Here is a 16573-nt window from a genome sequence, read left to right as displayed (position 1 = left end):
CCTTCCTGGCCAGTGCTTCTCCCTGGAAACCATCTCTTGCGTTTCTGTGGGCCCAGAGCCACAGCTCCCCTGTGGCTACTGGAAATCTGTCCTTCGATTTAGCTGGGATTTCTTGCACTGCATTTCCCCAATCAGACCTCTTACATCTTACGGTTTTGCAGTGGGGAAAATGAGGGGAGCTGTAGGGTTTCTCCCAGTCCTGAAACACCCTCGGAACTCAGGGTGGCCCCCACCCCAGCACCTCCCATCGCTAGCGCAGAAGGCACTTGTGGGCTGGGCACTGCCCATGGCTGTCAGGCCCGGGCGCGAGTGGGGCCGAACTCTGGCTTCTGCTCTGCTCACTAGGCACCTCTGTGCCTGTGCAAGGAGGTGTTCAGCCCCTAAGCCAGGGACAGCTCAGGATGTGGTCAGGACCGGGGCCTCAGAGGCCCAGAGTGTGGGAGATCCAGGGGACTGGAGTCAGGCTCGCACGGTCATTGACACTGGCCTGCTCCCCCCGCTGCCCAGATGGAGCCCCGGAACCTGGCCCTGGTCTTCGGGCCAACGCTGGTGAGGACCTCTGAGGACAACATGGCAGACATGGTGACCCACATGCCTGACCGGTACAAGATCGTGGAGACGCTGATCCAGCATGTGAGTATGCCCGGGCGGGGCGGTATCCCCCTGTGTACCTCACTTCTGCTCACCTGGGTGGGTGTGCACAGGGAAGGGTGAGGCAGCTTAAGAAAATGCTGCTGGGAGGGTGAATGCCCTTTGAGGCTGACCAGGAATGGATCCTAGGATCCCTGCTGTTCTGGGATTCCCTGAGTCCCCAGTAGGAGAGACTGGAGGCCTCTGAGTTTCCACAGTGCGTGTGAGAGTCAGAGGGAGGAGGAAGGTCAGGGGGTGCTGCTGGGTTGCAGAGCCAAGGCATGAGTGCAAGGGCGCCTTCAGAAGCTGGCTCCCAGGAGAGGCGTCCGGCAGAACATGGCAGACAGGTACAGGGGCGGAGGCAGAGCTTTGCCCTGTGGGGCCCTATGATGCTTCAGGGAGGACATGGTGATGCCCGGGGTAGGGCGGAAGCAGATGGGGTGCGGAAAGACCTGGCCTGCGACAGGATCCTGCACTGTGCTCAGTGTATCGTGGGCTGGTCACCTCCCTTCTCTTGGCTGCTTCAGGCGGCAGAGGCCTGTGTTTCTGAGAACTCTTGTTGTCCAATGAGGGAATGAGAACCAAGAGTGGCCAGCAGAGGGCGCAGGAGGCCTTTGTCTTCCAGAGCCAAAGCCAGAGCAGTAGTGCCCCCTTCTGGGGGCTCAAGGATTTTTTTTTTTATAATGAATACTTAATCTCTTTCCAAATGTTGGTGTGGTCTGCCCTGCAGCCCACAGAGGGCAGAACCAAACCCCCTCCTGCCAGGAGAAATATGATTGGCAGCCATTCAGAGGAAGGGAAGGGGCCTTAGCCTCCCCCACCTCATACAGACTTTAGGGAAGGGGAACTAGATCATCTTACAGATGAGGAAACTGTACCGGGCTCTACTTACCAGGCAAAAGGCAGACAGGGTTGGGAGAGCAAGGTGACTCGCTCAAGGTCACATAGCTAATAAATGGCAGCCCCGGGACTTTAACCTGGGCCTGTCTGACCAAAGCCTGTACTTCCCTCCCCACCTCCTGGGAGGGCAGATTCCTTGGTCTGTCCTGGAGCGAGGGAGGCTGGCCAGGGTCAGTGAAGCAGGGCCATGGGGCCAACTCTGGGCCCGCTGGCTTGCCTCACCTGTTTGTTTCTTTCCTTCACTGCACAGTGAAGACTCTGAGCCATAGGAGGGAGCAGTGTGGCCCGTTCTCACCTTAAAATTGGGATGACAAGCCCGAATGCCCATTCCAGAGCTGTCCAGGAGGCCAGGCCACCAGGCACCGTCAGGGATCCTGATGAGAATTTCCGTTGGGAAAATTCAGCTCTCCAACCCAACAGGGAGGCCCCCAGAGCCTCCATGAGTGTGTGCTGGGTGGGGGGGGCGCAGTGGTAGGGATGCGAGGGAGGCTGCCCCCATGGAAAGGAACTCTCCTGTGGAAGTGCCTGGAAATTTGAGTCGTGTGGTCAGCTGGGGTGTCAGAACCAACAGCTTTCAGGGAGAAAGGAAGCCCAAGATATGTCTACTTACTCTCCCCAGAGCCTCGAGGGAGTCCCCAGCCAATGGCAGCCCCTCCTCTGGGCAGGTTGGGGGAGGCGAGCACATCTGTCCCCTTTATAGGTGTATTCCCAGCACTGAGCCTAGTGCCTGGCGCATAGTGAGCACTCAGTGTTTGCCGGATGAGTGGATGGATGGGTGAGTGAATTGCTACTGAGGTTATGCCCGTCTGGGCTTTTCCACCAGGGGTTCATTTCTGGAAGCTGAGCTGATGACCCTCCAGTTTCTGCCTCCTTGGCACTTGGACATGATCATCCCCAGATGGTTGTTGAGGGAACAAGCTGCCCCTTCTGCAGGCCCGTGGCCACCCAGCCCCCACAGGTGTACAGGGCTCTGTCCAGCCCAAGGCCATATAGCTGGGGGTCTGTGTAGTCATGGGTCTGCGTAGTCCCAGTCCATGTAGTTCCGGTCTGTGTAGTCTTGAGTTCATGTAGTCATGGTCTGTGTAGTCATGGTCCATGTAGTTAGGGTCTCTGTGGTCAGGGTCTATGTAGCCCTGGTCCATATAGTCCAGGGTCTGTGTAGTCACGGTCCATGTAGTCAGGGTCCATGTAGTTCTGGGTCCAGGCTGAGGTTGCCCCTGCTCTGGCTCTGAGGCCCAGCCAGTCAGAGGACTCCGGCTGGAGTTAGTGGGTGATATGACCTCCTGCTGGGGTCTCTAGACATGGCCATCACCTGGCCGGCCTGCCCTGCCCAGGACTCCTGTCATCTGCGGTATGCACGGACAACAGAGCTGGAAGTGGCCATAAGGCAGCAGACCCACCCTCACACTGCACAGAGGGCGGAAGCTGAGGTGTAAAGAGCACAGTGACTTGCCCAGGTTCACACAGCAAGACAATGTCAGAGCAGAGATGAGCAAACCCAGGCGTTCAGCTCTCCAACCAGCTCATACGTGTTTACTAAGCCAACTGGGACCTAAAGACCTTACCAGGACATTTGTTTAGTTCTCACTCAGCAAACACTGTGGTACCTACTCTGTGTACATTGGCATTTTTCAACCTTAGCACTGGTGACCTTTGGGGTCAGATCATTCCTCACTGTGGGTGGCTGCCCTGTGTGACGTAGGGGGGTTAGCAGCGTCTCTGGCTAGGTGTCGGGGTGTTCCTCCAGTTTGCAACCATGGAAAACGTTTCCAGACTTTGCCACATGCCCCATAGGGGGACCAGATCCCCCCCAGTGAGCACCACCGGTGAATCAGGTCAGGGCGCTGGCTGCGAAGCCAGCCTGCCTGAGGTCGAACCCTGGCTCTGCTCCGTGTATCCTGTGTGGCCTGTCTTTGTTCCTCAGTTTCCTCATCTGTAAAGTGGAGATCATGATAACAGTACCTGCCTCTCAGGGTTAGGGAGAGGGTTTTGTGAGTTAATATCTGTAAAGCACTTACAGTGGTGCCTGGCAGTTCATGAGGGTTATGTGAAAGTTAGCTGTCACCACTGTCACCATTCCATGCCCGAGATGTGCAGGTACTGGGGACGCTGATCTGGATGGAACTCATCCAGCTCTGAAGTGATGCCCCTTCTTCGTGCTCTGGGCTGTGCCCAGGGAAGCCCCACATGAGTAAGGCCCTGGGCACAGGGCTGCATTGGCAGAGTCAGGGAGTTCTTGAAAGGTCTTAAAAGCCCACGAGGCCTTTAGCCAAGCAGAGAAGGGAGGGGAGTGCTCTAGGTAGAGGGAACTGCATGTGCAAAAGCGGGCATGAGTGTGAGCATGAGCTCCTCCAGAGAAACATGGGCCATCTGGAAGCTTCCGTAGACTTCTGGGTCCCCAGAGCACATTTGGGCACTCTCAAACCCAGGTCAAGGCTGGCTTTTCAGGGCTCCCTCTGGTCAGCCTCTCTCTCGGGACAGCACTTTTAACAATAACAGCTATTCTTTTTAGTAATTTTTATATCTTTATGTATTTAGAATAATTTACATATTATATTTAATAATAGGCATTTATTGTGCACTAACAATGAAACAGTATCTCATTTCCGGGTCACTTTTTAAAAAATCGAGCTGTGACGGGTCTATGACACAATGACTCAGTACTCTCGCATAACATGCAGTGATCAGCACAGGGAGCCCAGCTGACGTCTGCACCGCACGCGGTCGTGCGCTCGTTCTCTCTCGAGAACTTATAGGTCTAACCTCTAAGCCTGTTGCAAGCTCACAACGCGGTGTTGTCACTGTGGTGCCGTGCTGTGCATCACATTCCCAGGACCAGGTCACAACCCGAGCGTCTGTTCCCTTGGACCGCCCCAACCCATAGCACGCCCCGCCCACATTTGTTCCCTCGGACCGCCCCCACCCATGGCACGCCCCGCCCATCCATTCACTCTTGGCTGCTGGCAAAGTATTCTCTGCATGTATGAACTCGAGTTCTGGGGGATTTTTAATGACTTTTATTTCACATTTAAGTGCAATCATCCATTATTTGTCTTTCTCTGACATTTCACTTGGCGTGATGCTGTCAAATCAGTGGTGGCAGGTGGCAAGGTTTCCCTCTTCTTATTGGCGGGACAATACTGGGTCCGGCAGAAGTCCGGCCCATTTGAGTGTGGTTGGCAGGGTGATAGTATGGGTGCAACAATTTACAGTTTTAATTTGAACATTTCACCTAAAATTCATATGGCGTGCTTGAGTGTGCTATTGTTATGTTGCAGAATTACACGCTTATGATTGTGTAATAAAGAAGGGGCGTTATTTGTGCGGGCTCTGTGTTCTGTTTCATTTTCTGCACCCATTCACCCACCTACAGACGCCCGGGCTACTGTGAGTACTGTTCCCTGGGCCACAGGGAACATGGGGTGCACGTAGCACTTTGAGTCAGTGTTTTTGTTCTGTTCGGACGCCCAGAAGCTGAATTGCCGGGCCATATGGTGGTCCCATTTTGAATTGTTTGAGGAACCTCCCTGCTGTTTTCCATAGTGATTGCCCCAGTTTGTGTTCCCGCCAGCGAGGCCCAAGGGTTCCCCTTTCTCTGCGTCCTCACCAACACTCGTTCTTTCTTATGTTTTTGGTAGTAGCCACATGGTATTCCACGTTCTTTCTCACCACAGTTCTCGATGGAGACGCTGCTATTATTGCGCCCATTTTACAGGCGGGGAAAACAGTCTCAGAGAGGTCACTTGTCTGAGGGGAAGCTGAGCCCAAGATGACCGACCCCAGGTCTTTCTTAAACTCTCTCCCTCTTTCCTCTCTGGTCTCTCTCCTGTTTTTGTTCTGTGCCTCTTGTTTGAGGAAGTCATGTGCCTGACTGTGATTAATAATAACTGAGGTTTGCGGCACATGGTCAAAATTGTTTTCCCCCTTCATCCCTGACCCCACCTGCCTCCCCTCCCACACATACTCTACAGGTTAATGTGTGTCCTTCCAACCACCTTCTGTACTTATTTTTATTTTCTTTTTTTTTAATTTTATTTATTTATCTTTAGAGGGGAAGGGAAGGAGAGAGGGAGAGAAATATCAATGTATGGTTGCCTCTCGTGTGTCCCCTGCTGGGAATTGGCCCGAAAGTGCCCTGACTGGGAATCGAACCGCGGTTGTATGGTTCGCAGGCCGCGCTCAATCCACTGAGTTACACCAGCCAGGGCCTATACTTATTTTTAAATAGATGCATATCCTTAATGATGTGTAATAGTCTCTGTGTGTTTTAACTTTTAACCAGTGAGCTTAGCTCATATACTTTATTGTAAAGTTTGTATTTTTAGGGCTTATTTCTGTTATCCTAAATGTTATTTGTTTTTATTTTTCCTATTTACCACATTTTCATTTAATTTTATTATTTTTATTTATTTACATTTTAGAGAGAGGGGGAGGGAGAGAGAAACATTGATGTGGGAAACATCCATCGGTCGGTTGCCTTCCAAACACACCTTGACCAGGAACCAAACCTGCAACCCAGGCCTGTGCCCTGACCAGGAATCCAATAGGCGACCTTTTGGTTTGCAGGATGATGCCCCACCAACTGAGCCACACTGGCTGGGGCCATTTCATCTCATTCACTTATTTTGGTCTGTCTTACCTGGCTTTGGCTGTATTGATTTTTATTTATTTTTAACATGAAAATCATACAATTTATAAAACCCATACTTACGTTCAAGTATACAATTATAAATCCCATGCTTATGTTTTGTTTTCATTATCAGTTTCTAAAGCTCACTAAGTGTCCACATCGTCCTTCCACCACACCGAAAGCCAAGTGCCTCGGTTGGTGACCTTTCACCTCTCCCTGGGTTGGAGCTCCAGGTTGTCATGGCTGCACTTTGTGGGTGTGTGTGTGCCATTCTTGGTTTGAGGACAACGGGCTGTTCCACTCTACCATCTCCAAGCTTATTGCTCAGCCCTGGATTCATTTCTTTACTTGCTCATGTACTCAGTTAAGAGAATCTTTGTGTAGTACTTTCTGATATCTTAGAACAGCTTTGTTTCACACTCGGACTTTAATGAGAATGTAACAGGGCATAAAATTCTAGGTTCGGAATCCCTGCATTTGTGGTCCAGCGACACACTGAAGTGTAATTACTTCCTTCTCTTGAGCCTATTGCCGTTGAAAGTTCGGGTTGTAGCTGGTGCATGTTCATGTGTAAGCAGTCTGTTTTCGTTTTTTAGAAAACTTCTAGTTTCCTCTTCAAGAGTCTCAGATTTCACAAAATATATTCAAGAGTGGAGTTTTTTACTTTAATTTCTGTCCCGTTTGGCATTCGTGAGAAATCTCTTGCCGGCCTGCCCCTTGTCCTAACACCTCCTTCCAGGCGCTTCCCTCTTCTGCGCGGAGTGTGCTGCCCCCGGTGTGAGAGTGGACTGGCCCGGGGCTGGTGTGGGGTGCACGCAGCTCTCCCGGCCGCATCTCCCTCCCACACTGGGGCACAGTCTTTCCTTTCCGCAAGGGTTTCTCATCGTCCGTGGGGTCGGTTGGGTTCCCTCTGAGGCCTCTCGGCAACTAGGCCAGCCTGGGGCTTACCAGTGAGGCGGGGGTTGGGGGGGCCTGGCCTCTTGGCGCCCCTCCTGTTCCATTCTGTCCGGCGCCTGCCTGCGTGGTCCTCTGGACTGAGCAGGTGGGCAGCGTGTGCCTCCCCGTGTCCCCTTGGCCCCTCCCCACACCTATTCCATCACTTCCTTTGTCTCCTCTGCAGTCAGACTGGTTCTTCAGTGATGACGAAGACAAGGGAGAGCGAGTAAGTGGTACAGAGGGCAGGCGGGTGGGTCCGGTCCCAGGTGGGCCCTCACCCCGAGCTGGGGGTGGGGGAGAAGCAAGACTCAAGTAGGGGCAGGTCCCTGTCCTCACAGCACCTCCAGTCTGATGGAGGGAAGAGAGCTCCTGCCCTCAGGGGCCTCCAAGCTGATGGGAGACGCACCCTCACGAGTTCTCGGTCTGTGTGGGGAGACGGAGGCCTCCTCTAAGGCATCCGAGCCCGGTAGCAAAGGCAGACCCCACCGTCTTTGTGGAGGACATGGGTTTTAGGAAGATGCAGTCTGCTGGGGGACATGGCTCCGGCCTTCGGCTGCGGGAGCAGCTCAGGACTTTGGGGTTCAATCAGGGAGTTGGGAAGGCTCAGGAGAGACAGGGAGCACCTGCCCCCAAGGGTGCCCGACTGGTGGGGTGACAGTCACTGCCTCCGTGAGCCCCGGGCCAAGGGAGGAGATATGTGCCCTGTCTTCAGGGAGCCCCATTCTGCAGGCTCCACAGTCCAGCCGCCCGAGGGTGCGCTGGCTGACCCTCCCTCTGTTTGCAGACCCCTGTGGATGACAAGGAACCTCAGTCGGTGCCCAACATCGAGTACCTCCTGCCCAACATTGGCAGGACAGTGCCCCCTGGCGACCCGGGCTCAGGTGAGTGCCGGGTCCTGGGAAGGGGGTGGGATACTGGTGGGCTCTGCATTCCTGAGGGTCCCAGATGCTGGGCCAGACGCCCGGCTTCCCTGCTCCCCCGCTCCTGCCCCAGCAGGGCCTTTCCCTGCCCCACCAGAGAAGGGGCTGTGGCAGGGTCTTCTCGCTCTCTGGGCGGGTCCAGCTTGCCTGTGCCCACAATCCCTTCCGCTCAGCTGCCCCCGCCCCAGGGCTGGGTAGGAGCTTTGTTCGCCCTCCTGGTTTCTTTCCTGAGCTTTTTTATTTCTCGTGGGCTGTGTCCTTCTGGGCATGTTCCTCTTTTTAATTTTTCTTCCTTTTCTCCTTGCACCCCTCCACCCCCCTCCCTCTTCTCCCTGTGCCCTCCCCCCTTGCCCTGCACCCTGTTCCTTCTCTTCCCCTCCCCTCACCCTCCTCCAGCGGACCTGTTGGAGATTTAAAGGGTACAGTGTGGCGTCGCGTCCTCGGTCACTAACCGTGGCGGGTGATTATAAGATGTCTGGGCAGGCGTGTGGGGCAAGTAGAGACATCTGGGCTATGAGGACCTCATCCTGACATGCCAGCTACCCAAGGCTGTTCACAGCCCCCATCCCATTGCACAGCCCCTTCTCAGGAGGAAGGAGGCAGCTGGCCAGGGCCAGATCCTGTCCCTCTTGCCAAGAAGGCCGGGCACGGCCCGGCTGCCCTGCTGCAGGTCTGAGGCCCCGCCCCACAGCCTGGTCTGTGCAGAGCCAGCCTGTTCTGCTCTCCGGGCAGGGGGACGCTTGGCCGGTGGCAGGGGCCAGGCTCCCTGGGCACCAGCGACATCACTTTTCAGAAGCCTCTACAGCTGTAGCTCCCGCCTCAGTTACCTTGGAGGACTGTCTCTTTCTGCTTCTGAAACCAGATCCCCCAGCCATTTGGCCTCTGGCCAGGCCTCTGGCCTTCTCGTGGCAGAGTAGCCCAGAGACCAAGAAATGCCAGGTCCCTTTTTGGCTCAGGCCGCTAACTCTTCCCACCCCGTGGGTGACCTGCCTGTGGTATTTTGATGAGTCATGTCTCTGATGGAGGCATATCACAGCGCCCCCTTGTGGCAGAGGCAGGCTGGGGAGGGTATGGGGTGGGGAAGGCAGAGAGGAGCCCCTGTCTCTTCTAATCACCCGCTGCCGCCCCCAGCCCGTGGTGTGTCTCGTGTGGTCATCACGTCTGCTCTTCTCACCGTGCGGGGCGGGCGGGGCTGAGAGTCTAACTTGCTTGCCAGCGAGTGTGGATTAACCGCACCTGCCCACTGCCCCGTGGGGCCCGGGAGGTCCTCGGATCCCCAGTTCTGCCAGGACTTGTTTCTGGCTCCTTCTCCACCCCAGTGATATGAAAGGAGTGGGACCCAAGTCCGATTGAGGTGATACGGATCTTACTCTCCTTCACAACTCTAGTTATAAACTAGGGCCTTGCCCCGTAAGGGCGGACGGACCTCAAGTCTGGAGGCAGAACCTGTGAAGACTGAAGTCCTCAGGCCACTCTACCTCCTATGTCCACCTGCTCCACGCCGGCCCCTGTGTTCCATCGCTCATCCACATGGTCCTCCTCCTCCTCACGTCCTGAAAGTGGGGGGTGAGGGTGCGTGTGCTGGGACACCCCCCTCTCTGTGCACCGTGATCTCCATTTCTCCAGAGCATTGTGATTTGCTGTGTGTCACTGTCGTGGTTTGTGGACTGCATCCGATACTGGCCGTTTTATCTAGTGCCCAGAGTAACAGGGGTAGGAGGGGGGAGAGGAACTAGGCCCCCCAGAAAGCCCTCCTTGCCCTTATCTCTGGGCAAATGAGGGTTCAGTGGCTGGCTGCCTGATGTCACTTGCTGCCTCAAATGGAAGTGGTGATTGACATCACTCTCCGCCCCCTCCCTATCCCCTGGGAGATGACCGCAGAGGCCCATGGTGCTCCCCGGGCCCAGGGAGATCTCAGGTCTCTGAACTCCCCGGCCCGTGAAGCCTCTGAGGAGAGGGGAATGTATTCACATCTCAGCCCGCTCTCGCCCCATCCAACTTTCGTTTTTCTTTCTGTTTTCACCAACAGACTCTACTACCTGTAGTTCAACCAAGTCCAAGGTAAGTCCCAAGGCCATTCTGAGGGCTTTATCCCTATATAAGCCAGCCCACTTCACTTGTTGGTCAAGGGAATTGGCCGAATTGCATCTGGACCCTGAGGGAAGTTCATGGTCACGGGGAAGGAGGGTAGGAAACACCGATGTCCAAGATAAACTGAGGAGCCGCTTGCCTTGGCAGTGAGGCGTCTGGTGTAGTGAAGGGCCTGGCTTGGGAGGCAGTGTTGCCCATTGGTTAGAAGCAAAGGCAGTCCTGGGTTTGAGTTCTGGCTCCACTACCTGGTAGCTTTGGGGCACTGGGCAAGTTACTCAACCTCTTTCTGACCCTCAGCTTCCTCATCCGTAAATGATGGGGCCAATATTTATCTCCATAAATGGAGTGAACAATAAATACATCCCATAGAACTATGTTTAAGGGCTTTGGAGAGCCCAAGCAAGTAGAAGGAAGGAAATAATAAAGATAAGAGCCGAAATCAATGGAACTGGAAACAATTGAGAAAATCAATAAAAACCAAAGCTGGTTCTTTGAAGCGGATCTCACAGCCAGCCTCTCGCCTGCCCCAGCCTGCCCTCCGAGGCCGAACCTGTCAGGCCTGCCGTGGAGAGGGGCGAGTCTCAGCTCAGGCTGCCGTGCAAAATACGCAGACTGGGCAGCTTAAGCAACAGGACTTTATTTTCTCACAGTTCTGGAGGCTGGATCCCGGATCAAGGGGTTGGCATGGCCAGGGCCCGGTGAGAATGTCTGTGGTTGGCCGCCTGCCCCCTGTGTCCTCAGACGGCACAGAGGGAGCAGGACGCTCTGTGGTGTCTTTTCTTACAAGAGCACTGATGTCACCATAAGGTCCCCACCCTCGTGGCCTCTTCTAAATCCCGCATCTTTTGGACCATAAGACACACCTAGGTTTGAGAGGAAGAAAATAGGAAAACAAATTTTGAAGCAAAAAACGTGATAAAATATTTAATAACATAAATAACAATATTTCACCAATGTAAATGTAAACAGAACTCAACAGCAGCATTAGCTACCATTATTCCTCCCAAATTTGGGGGGGTGCATCTTACAGTCCCAAAACTACAGTAATTACATTGGGACTTCAATTAGTTAGGGCTTCAGTATATGGATTTGAGGGATGGGGCACCATTCTGTCTATAGTGGTCGGTGAAATCATTTAAATATTGCTGGTTGAACTGAGCTCATCTCTGTCTGGGTCTCTAAGCCTTGGCCAGGTCCCAGCGAGCCCACTGTGCCTGATGAATGCACTGGAGAGAAGGAAGCCTGCTGTAGTCAGCACAGGCCCCCCTGTAATGTCTCCATAAAGTCTCTGCCTGCATACCTGCAGTGATGGGGAGCTCACTCCATCACAAGACTTCTGTGGCAGGGAGCAAGTTCATTATAGTGACCCGAATCTAGCTTTGTGCCTTCCACCCACTGCACCTATTAGCCCCCCCCCCCGCCGTTTCCCATAGCCTCTCCTGCACTGGCCCCTTGGCCTTTATGTGAACCTACTGACCTCTGCATTGACTGGAAGTAACCATTCTGACCTATTACTTCTGTAACTAGTTGGGATGAGAGGGTCATTTGGTCAGATCGTCCTCAGGGCCTCTCCAGGCTTTCAGAGACTGTGGACAGGACAGAAGGCAGCACTAGCCACCATGAGCCTCAGACTGGTCACAGCAGTACTGCTATGTCACAAAAGTCCAGGGGTGCCTTCTGGAGTCGTGCATTGTGGGCAGCCATGAGCTAGGGCCACGTGCCTGTGAATCCTGAATTCCTGATGTGCTCTGGCTTCCTCAGAACTAACTGATGTGAGAGAGAGAGCACAGGATGCAGTGGCCACAGCAGGCACCTCTGTGTCTCCATTTGTCTTTACACTGTGGCTGAAACAGGAGGTGGCCTGTAAGGAGGTGTCCAAGGGCAGGTCATTCCAGCCCAGCAGGGGAACCAGTCCCAGCATCTGCCTCTATAGGGCTTTCTATACTGAGGGAATGCCACCTACCCATTTGTTCATTCGCTTAATGTTTATTGAGCACTTACTATGTGCTAGGAATCATGGATGCAAACACAAGCCACAGACCTTACTTGCTCTCAGAGAACGCAGAGTTTGATATAGATGATGTGGAAGCAAAGCTATTCTGATGTGAGAAGAGCTGCTGTAAATGCATCTTCAAAGGGCTATGGGACAGAGAAGTGATTTACCAGCTCAGCCAGAGGAAAGGTTGTGAGGTTGCTGCACAAAGGGTGCCATGTTTGAGCTGGGCCAGGAGGAGTAAGAACTCATCCAGCAAACAGGGTAGCTGTGGGGGGAGGGGAGCGGGAAACGAAGTCAGCCAGAGTTAAAGTGCAAGTCATACTGAGGGAAGGGTTGGTAGGTCTGCACTGCCAGAGTGAAGGCTGGTTTGGGTCGGGGTTAGGACAGGGAGGGCACTAGGCTGGGAAAGCCGAACGGGTTGTGAAGGGCCCTGAGCCCCTGCTGTGGTGGGGGGTGGGGTCCGGGAGCATCCAGCCTTCCCTCAGAAGGATTGATCAGGATTGATTGCTCCAGAGGAGAAGGGACTGGGGTGCCTGGGGTGGAGGCAGGGCGTCCTGTTAAGAGAGGAGAGACTTGGAAAAGTCCGAGTGAGAGCCTCAGTGGAGGATGATGAGGATGAGCTAGCTGGTTTTGGGAGTCATTTCAGGAGAATGGAGAGAAGGGGAGAGGGAGGGCTCAGATCACTTTAAGGAGATGGTTTGGGGCCAGGGTAGGGAGCGTACGTGGTTCCAGATAGATGAGTTTCGGGGCCCTGCAGACACCGTGGTAGACACTGATTCGAAGCTGGAAAAAGAGTTCTGGAGCTCAAGTAGAGTTTAGTGTGAGACAGGACGGCCCAGGAGCAGGGATGTTCAGGAAGTGTTGGTTCCCCGGCAACACAGAGAAGAGAGGGAGCTGAGAGCAGAGGCCTGGAGAGGTGGCAGAGGTGCTAGTCCAGCCCTTGGCTCACAGGAAAGAGCTGAGAGTCTGGATTAAGACAGGAAAGGCTTCGGAGGACGCTCCAGGGTAGGGGGAAGGCAGAAGGGTTAGTCTCTGGAGATACAGTGGCACTATAGCTAGGACAGTGGTCCAGGAGAAAAGGCTTATGATGCTGGTAGGGGTGCTGGGGCTGGGCTTGGACCTGTTGAGCCTGGGTGCCAGTGTGGGGTGTCCGGATGGGAATGTGGTGGGCACTCAGGCCCTCCTTACTGGGGCTGGGTGAGTGGGCAGCACTGGCGCCAGTCTGGACGCCTCCTGAATACTGACCTGTCTCTGCCCAGGGCACGTGGGCCCCCAAGAAGGAGCCGTACACCCGGGAGATGCTGGCGATCTCCTTCATCTCAGCTGTCAACCGCAAGAGGAAGAAGCGGCGGGAGGCCCGGGGGCTGGGCAGCAGCACAGACGACGACTCGGAGCAGGAGGCACACAAGCCCGGAGCGGTGACAATGGTGCCCGGTTCCCAGGACCAGCCAGAGGGGCAACTGCTGGGTGCCCCCGCCCAAGAAGCCTCCGGGCGCCTCAGCCCCCCGGCGCCGGAGGAGCGGCTGGCCGCGGACACGCGCTCCATCGTCTCGGGCTACTCCACTCTGTCCACCATGGACCGCAGTGTGTGCTCTGGCGCCGGCGGGAGGCGGGCAGGCGCCGGGGATGAGGCAGATGACGAGCGCAGCGAGCTGAGCCACGTGGAGACGGACACGGAGGGAGGTGCGGGGCCCGGAGGGCGCCTGGCACGCAGGCCCTCCTTCACCTCGCACCATCTGATACCCTGCGACACGCTGGCGCGGCGCCGCCTGGCCCGGAACCGCCCGGACGGCGAAGGCGCGGGCGCGGGGCGCGGTGGTCCCCGTGCCGCCGAGCCCTCCGGCTCGGCCTCGTCCAGCAGCCAGGAGTCGCTGCGCCCCCCAGCGGCAGCCGCGGTGGCGGCGCTGGGCACGCGGCCCTCCCGCCTCGAGGCGCTACGGCTGCGCCTGCGCGGCACCGCGGACGACATGCTGGCCGTGAGGCTTCGTCGGCCGCTGTCACCCGAGACGCGGCGGCGCCGGAGCAGCTGGCGCCGCCACACCGTGGTGGTACAGAGTCCTCTGACCGACCTCAACTTCAACGAGTGGAAGGAGCTGGACGGAGGGTGTACTGCGGGTCCCCCGGGCCCTCGGGCGCACAGTGACAACAAGGACTCTGGTCTCAGCAGCCTGGAGTCCACCAAGGCGCGGGCTCCGTCTTCCGCGGCCTCGCTGCCGCCTGCGCCCGGGGAGCCCGGGGCCCTGCAGAGCCAGCCCCCGCGCCGCTCAGCAGCCTCTCGCCTCCATCAGTGTCTGTGACCAGCCCCGTTCCCTCCCCTCCCAGCGCCATTCGCCTCCCACTCAGAGTCCCTTGGGAAACAGGCATCTTCTCTGGCTTGCACCCCCTCTCCTGCTGCCCCTGGTGCATCGGGCGCTGTGGCCATGTCTCCAGTTTATGTGCTGGGATTGACAGGGGGTGGGCAGAATGTGAATGGGAGGGAGGGGACTGGTGGAAGGAGAGGGGAGAGGCTGCTGGGAGCCTGTGTCCCCTGGGTAGATGACAGAGTGTGCCCTTCTGGGCCCTTCTCTGTCTGCACTTGAAGCCGCTTTGGCTCTGGGGTGTGGATAGGGAACCCCCTAGTCTCAGGCTAAAGGAAAAACGGCGTGATGCTGGTTCTTCGCCTCCTTCCTCTGCCCCCACCCCCATTAGCGCCTAGCTCCTAGCTAACGGGTGTGGGGATTTCGTATGTACGTCTAGGGGGAGGAGGGAGATTGGTGGTGTCCACGGGAGGGGGGCTGTGTATGCAAGTGTGTGTAGTCACTGTGCAAACGTGTTTCCAGTAGCAACCTCCGCCACCCCTGCTTCCTTTGTCCCTCCGCCCCCATGCCCACCAGGGCTCCTTGCCTTTGGCGCACACAGGGATCCTTCCCTCCTGCTGATTTTTAGAGCTAGAGGCGGGGGTTGTGGCCACTCCACAGAGGCAGGGCTGAGACTTTCACCAGGTTCACTCCCCTAGCAACCTTTTGGCAAACTCTAAATCAGCGGTCCCCAACCTTTTTGGCACAAGGGACCGGTTTCGTGGAAGAAATTTTTTCCACCGACCGGGTGAGGGAGCAGGGGAGGAGACGGGAGGTGGAGCTCAGGGGATAACAAGACGCTTCATAAGCTTGCCAGCCGCTCACCTCCTGTTCTGCGGTCCAGTGGAAGGCCACAGCCCGGCGCCAGTCCACGGTCCAGGAGTTGGAGACCCCCGCTCTAAATCATCCCACCCTCCCCGCTGGGCTCTGACCGTGCGGAGTTGCCCATTCCCCGGACAGTTTAGTCCAGTGTCCCCGCCCCACAACTAGACCTCCCTCGCCACTCTTTGTTCTTCCAGCTGTGCCAGCTTCTTCCACAACTCAGGCACACCCCGCCCCCCAACACACACACACCCCTTCTGCGCTCGGTGGGTAAGGGGGGCGCAGTAAAGCATCCTTAGTCTCAGCCTCTCTCTCTCTCTCTCTCTCTCACACACACACACACACACACACACACACACACACACACAGATTTATGGGGTCTGAGCTGGGCTGTTCCTTCAGAATGGGCGAGACCCAGCCCCTCTCCTCCCCCCATTGTAAATGGACCTCCTATCCCCAGGCCTCCCACGCTCGCCCTCACTCATTCCAGGGACACCCACGTGGGGCCGCGAACCCTACTGCCACGTCTATCAGTCCTCTTGATTTATGCAAAGATTTGCTGTAAAGTAGATTTCTCCTTTCCCCTCCCTTTTATTGTAAATATTGTCTCTAAATGTGTAACATATTATAAAGAATTTATAAGGATTTTTAAAGCTGTTTTGCTCATTTAAAGTGTTGTAACAGTGTTGCAAAAGCCTCCAACCCCACATCAGCATGTCCCCCTCCACTGTGTCTTTGGCACACCTCTCTAGGCAACAACTAAGATATCCTGCTTCTGAAAAGTCCTGTCTTAAAAGTATAGTCTATATCTTGAAAATAAACGGCCTTCCTTGAGGCGTGAGTCAGATGTCTCACTTGTTCTGGAGGGAGGAGAGGGCCAGAGCGGGGCTGAGACGGGGGCAGTGTGAGGTCTCTGGCTCATGAAAGGAGGGCAGCTGGGGCTGGACCGGGGGTGGCAGAGTGGAGGCAAAGCTCTACCTCCCGGTACTCATCGGGGTCCTGTCCTGGGAGACTGGCATGAGCAGTGACACGGGCATAAGATGCCGGATGGGAGGGCAGGTGACCCTCACTGCATGGAGTTTCTGTGCACCTGCTCTGTATTCCCACAGAGGCCAGGCAGGTCCACAGGCACCTTCCTTCTCAGGCCTGTCTGGACCTTCAGAGAGGTCCAGAGATGCTGGCCAGAAGACAGGAGGCGTGGGCAAGGCCTGGGCCACTGATAGGACCCATCCCAGCCTGCTGTCTTCGAAAGCACTCTGGGCCCTGGCAGTATCCCCCGAGGACATTATAGGCTTTGCCTGTTGTCTCATTC

At 55.8% G+C, this 16573-nt stretch overlaps 1 protein-coding gene across 4 annotated transcripts in view; it reads left to right on the top strand.

Annotated features, from left to right (window-relative positions):
• The window catches only part of ARHGAP23 (Rho GTPase activating protein 23), a 76815-nt gene extending 60720 nt beyond the window's left edge, over positions 1-16095 (top strand). For all 4 annotated transcript variants that reach the window (XM_037149892.2, XM_037149890.2, XM_037149893.2 and 1 more), the window contains exons 20-24: positions 508-633; positions 7281-7322; positions 7881-7977; positions 10046-10077; positions 13363-16095. In XM_037149892.2, coding sequence (XP_037005787.2) covers positions 508-633; positions 7281-7322; positions 7881-7977; positions 10046-10077; positions 13363-14400 — 1335 coding nt within the window. In that variant the 3' untranslated portion in view covers positions 14401-16095. The remainder of the gene's footprint in view (positions 1-507; positions 634-7280; positions 7323-7880; positions 7978-10045; positions 10078-13362) is intronic.
• The last annotated feature ends 478 nt before the right edge of the window (positions 16096-16573 follow it).

Source organism: Artibeus jamaicensis, unplaced genomic scaffold (assembly GCF_021234435.1).
Source record: "Artibeus jamaicensis isolate MK-2021 breed Jamaican fruit bat unplaced genomic scaffold, CSHL_Jam_final contig_1998, whole genome shotgun sequence".
In the NCBI taxonomy this organism is placed as follows: Eukaryota; Metazoa; Chordata; class Mammalia; order Chiroptera; family Phyllostomidae; genus Artibeus; species Artibeus jamaicensis.
The sequence above is the reverse complement of the archived record's forward strand: the minus strand, read 5'-3'. Positions and strand labels throughout refer to the sequence as shown.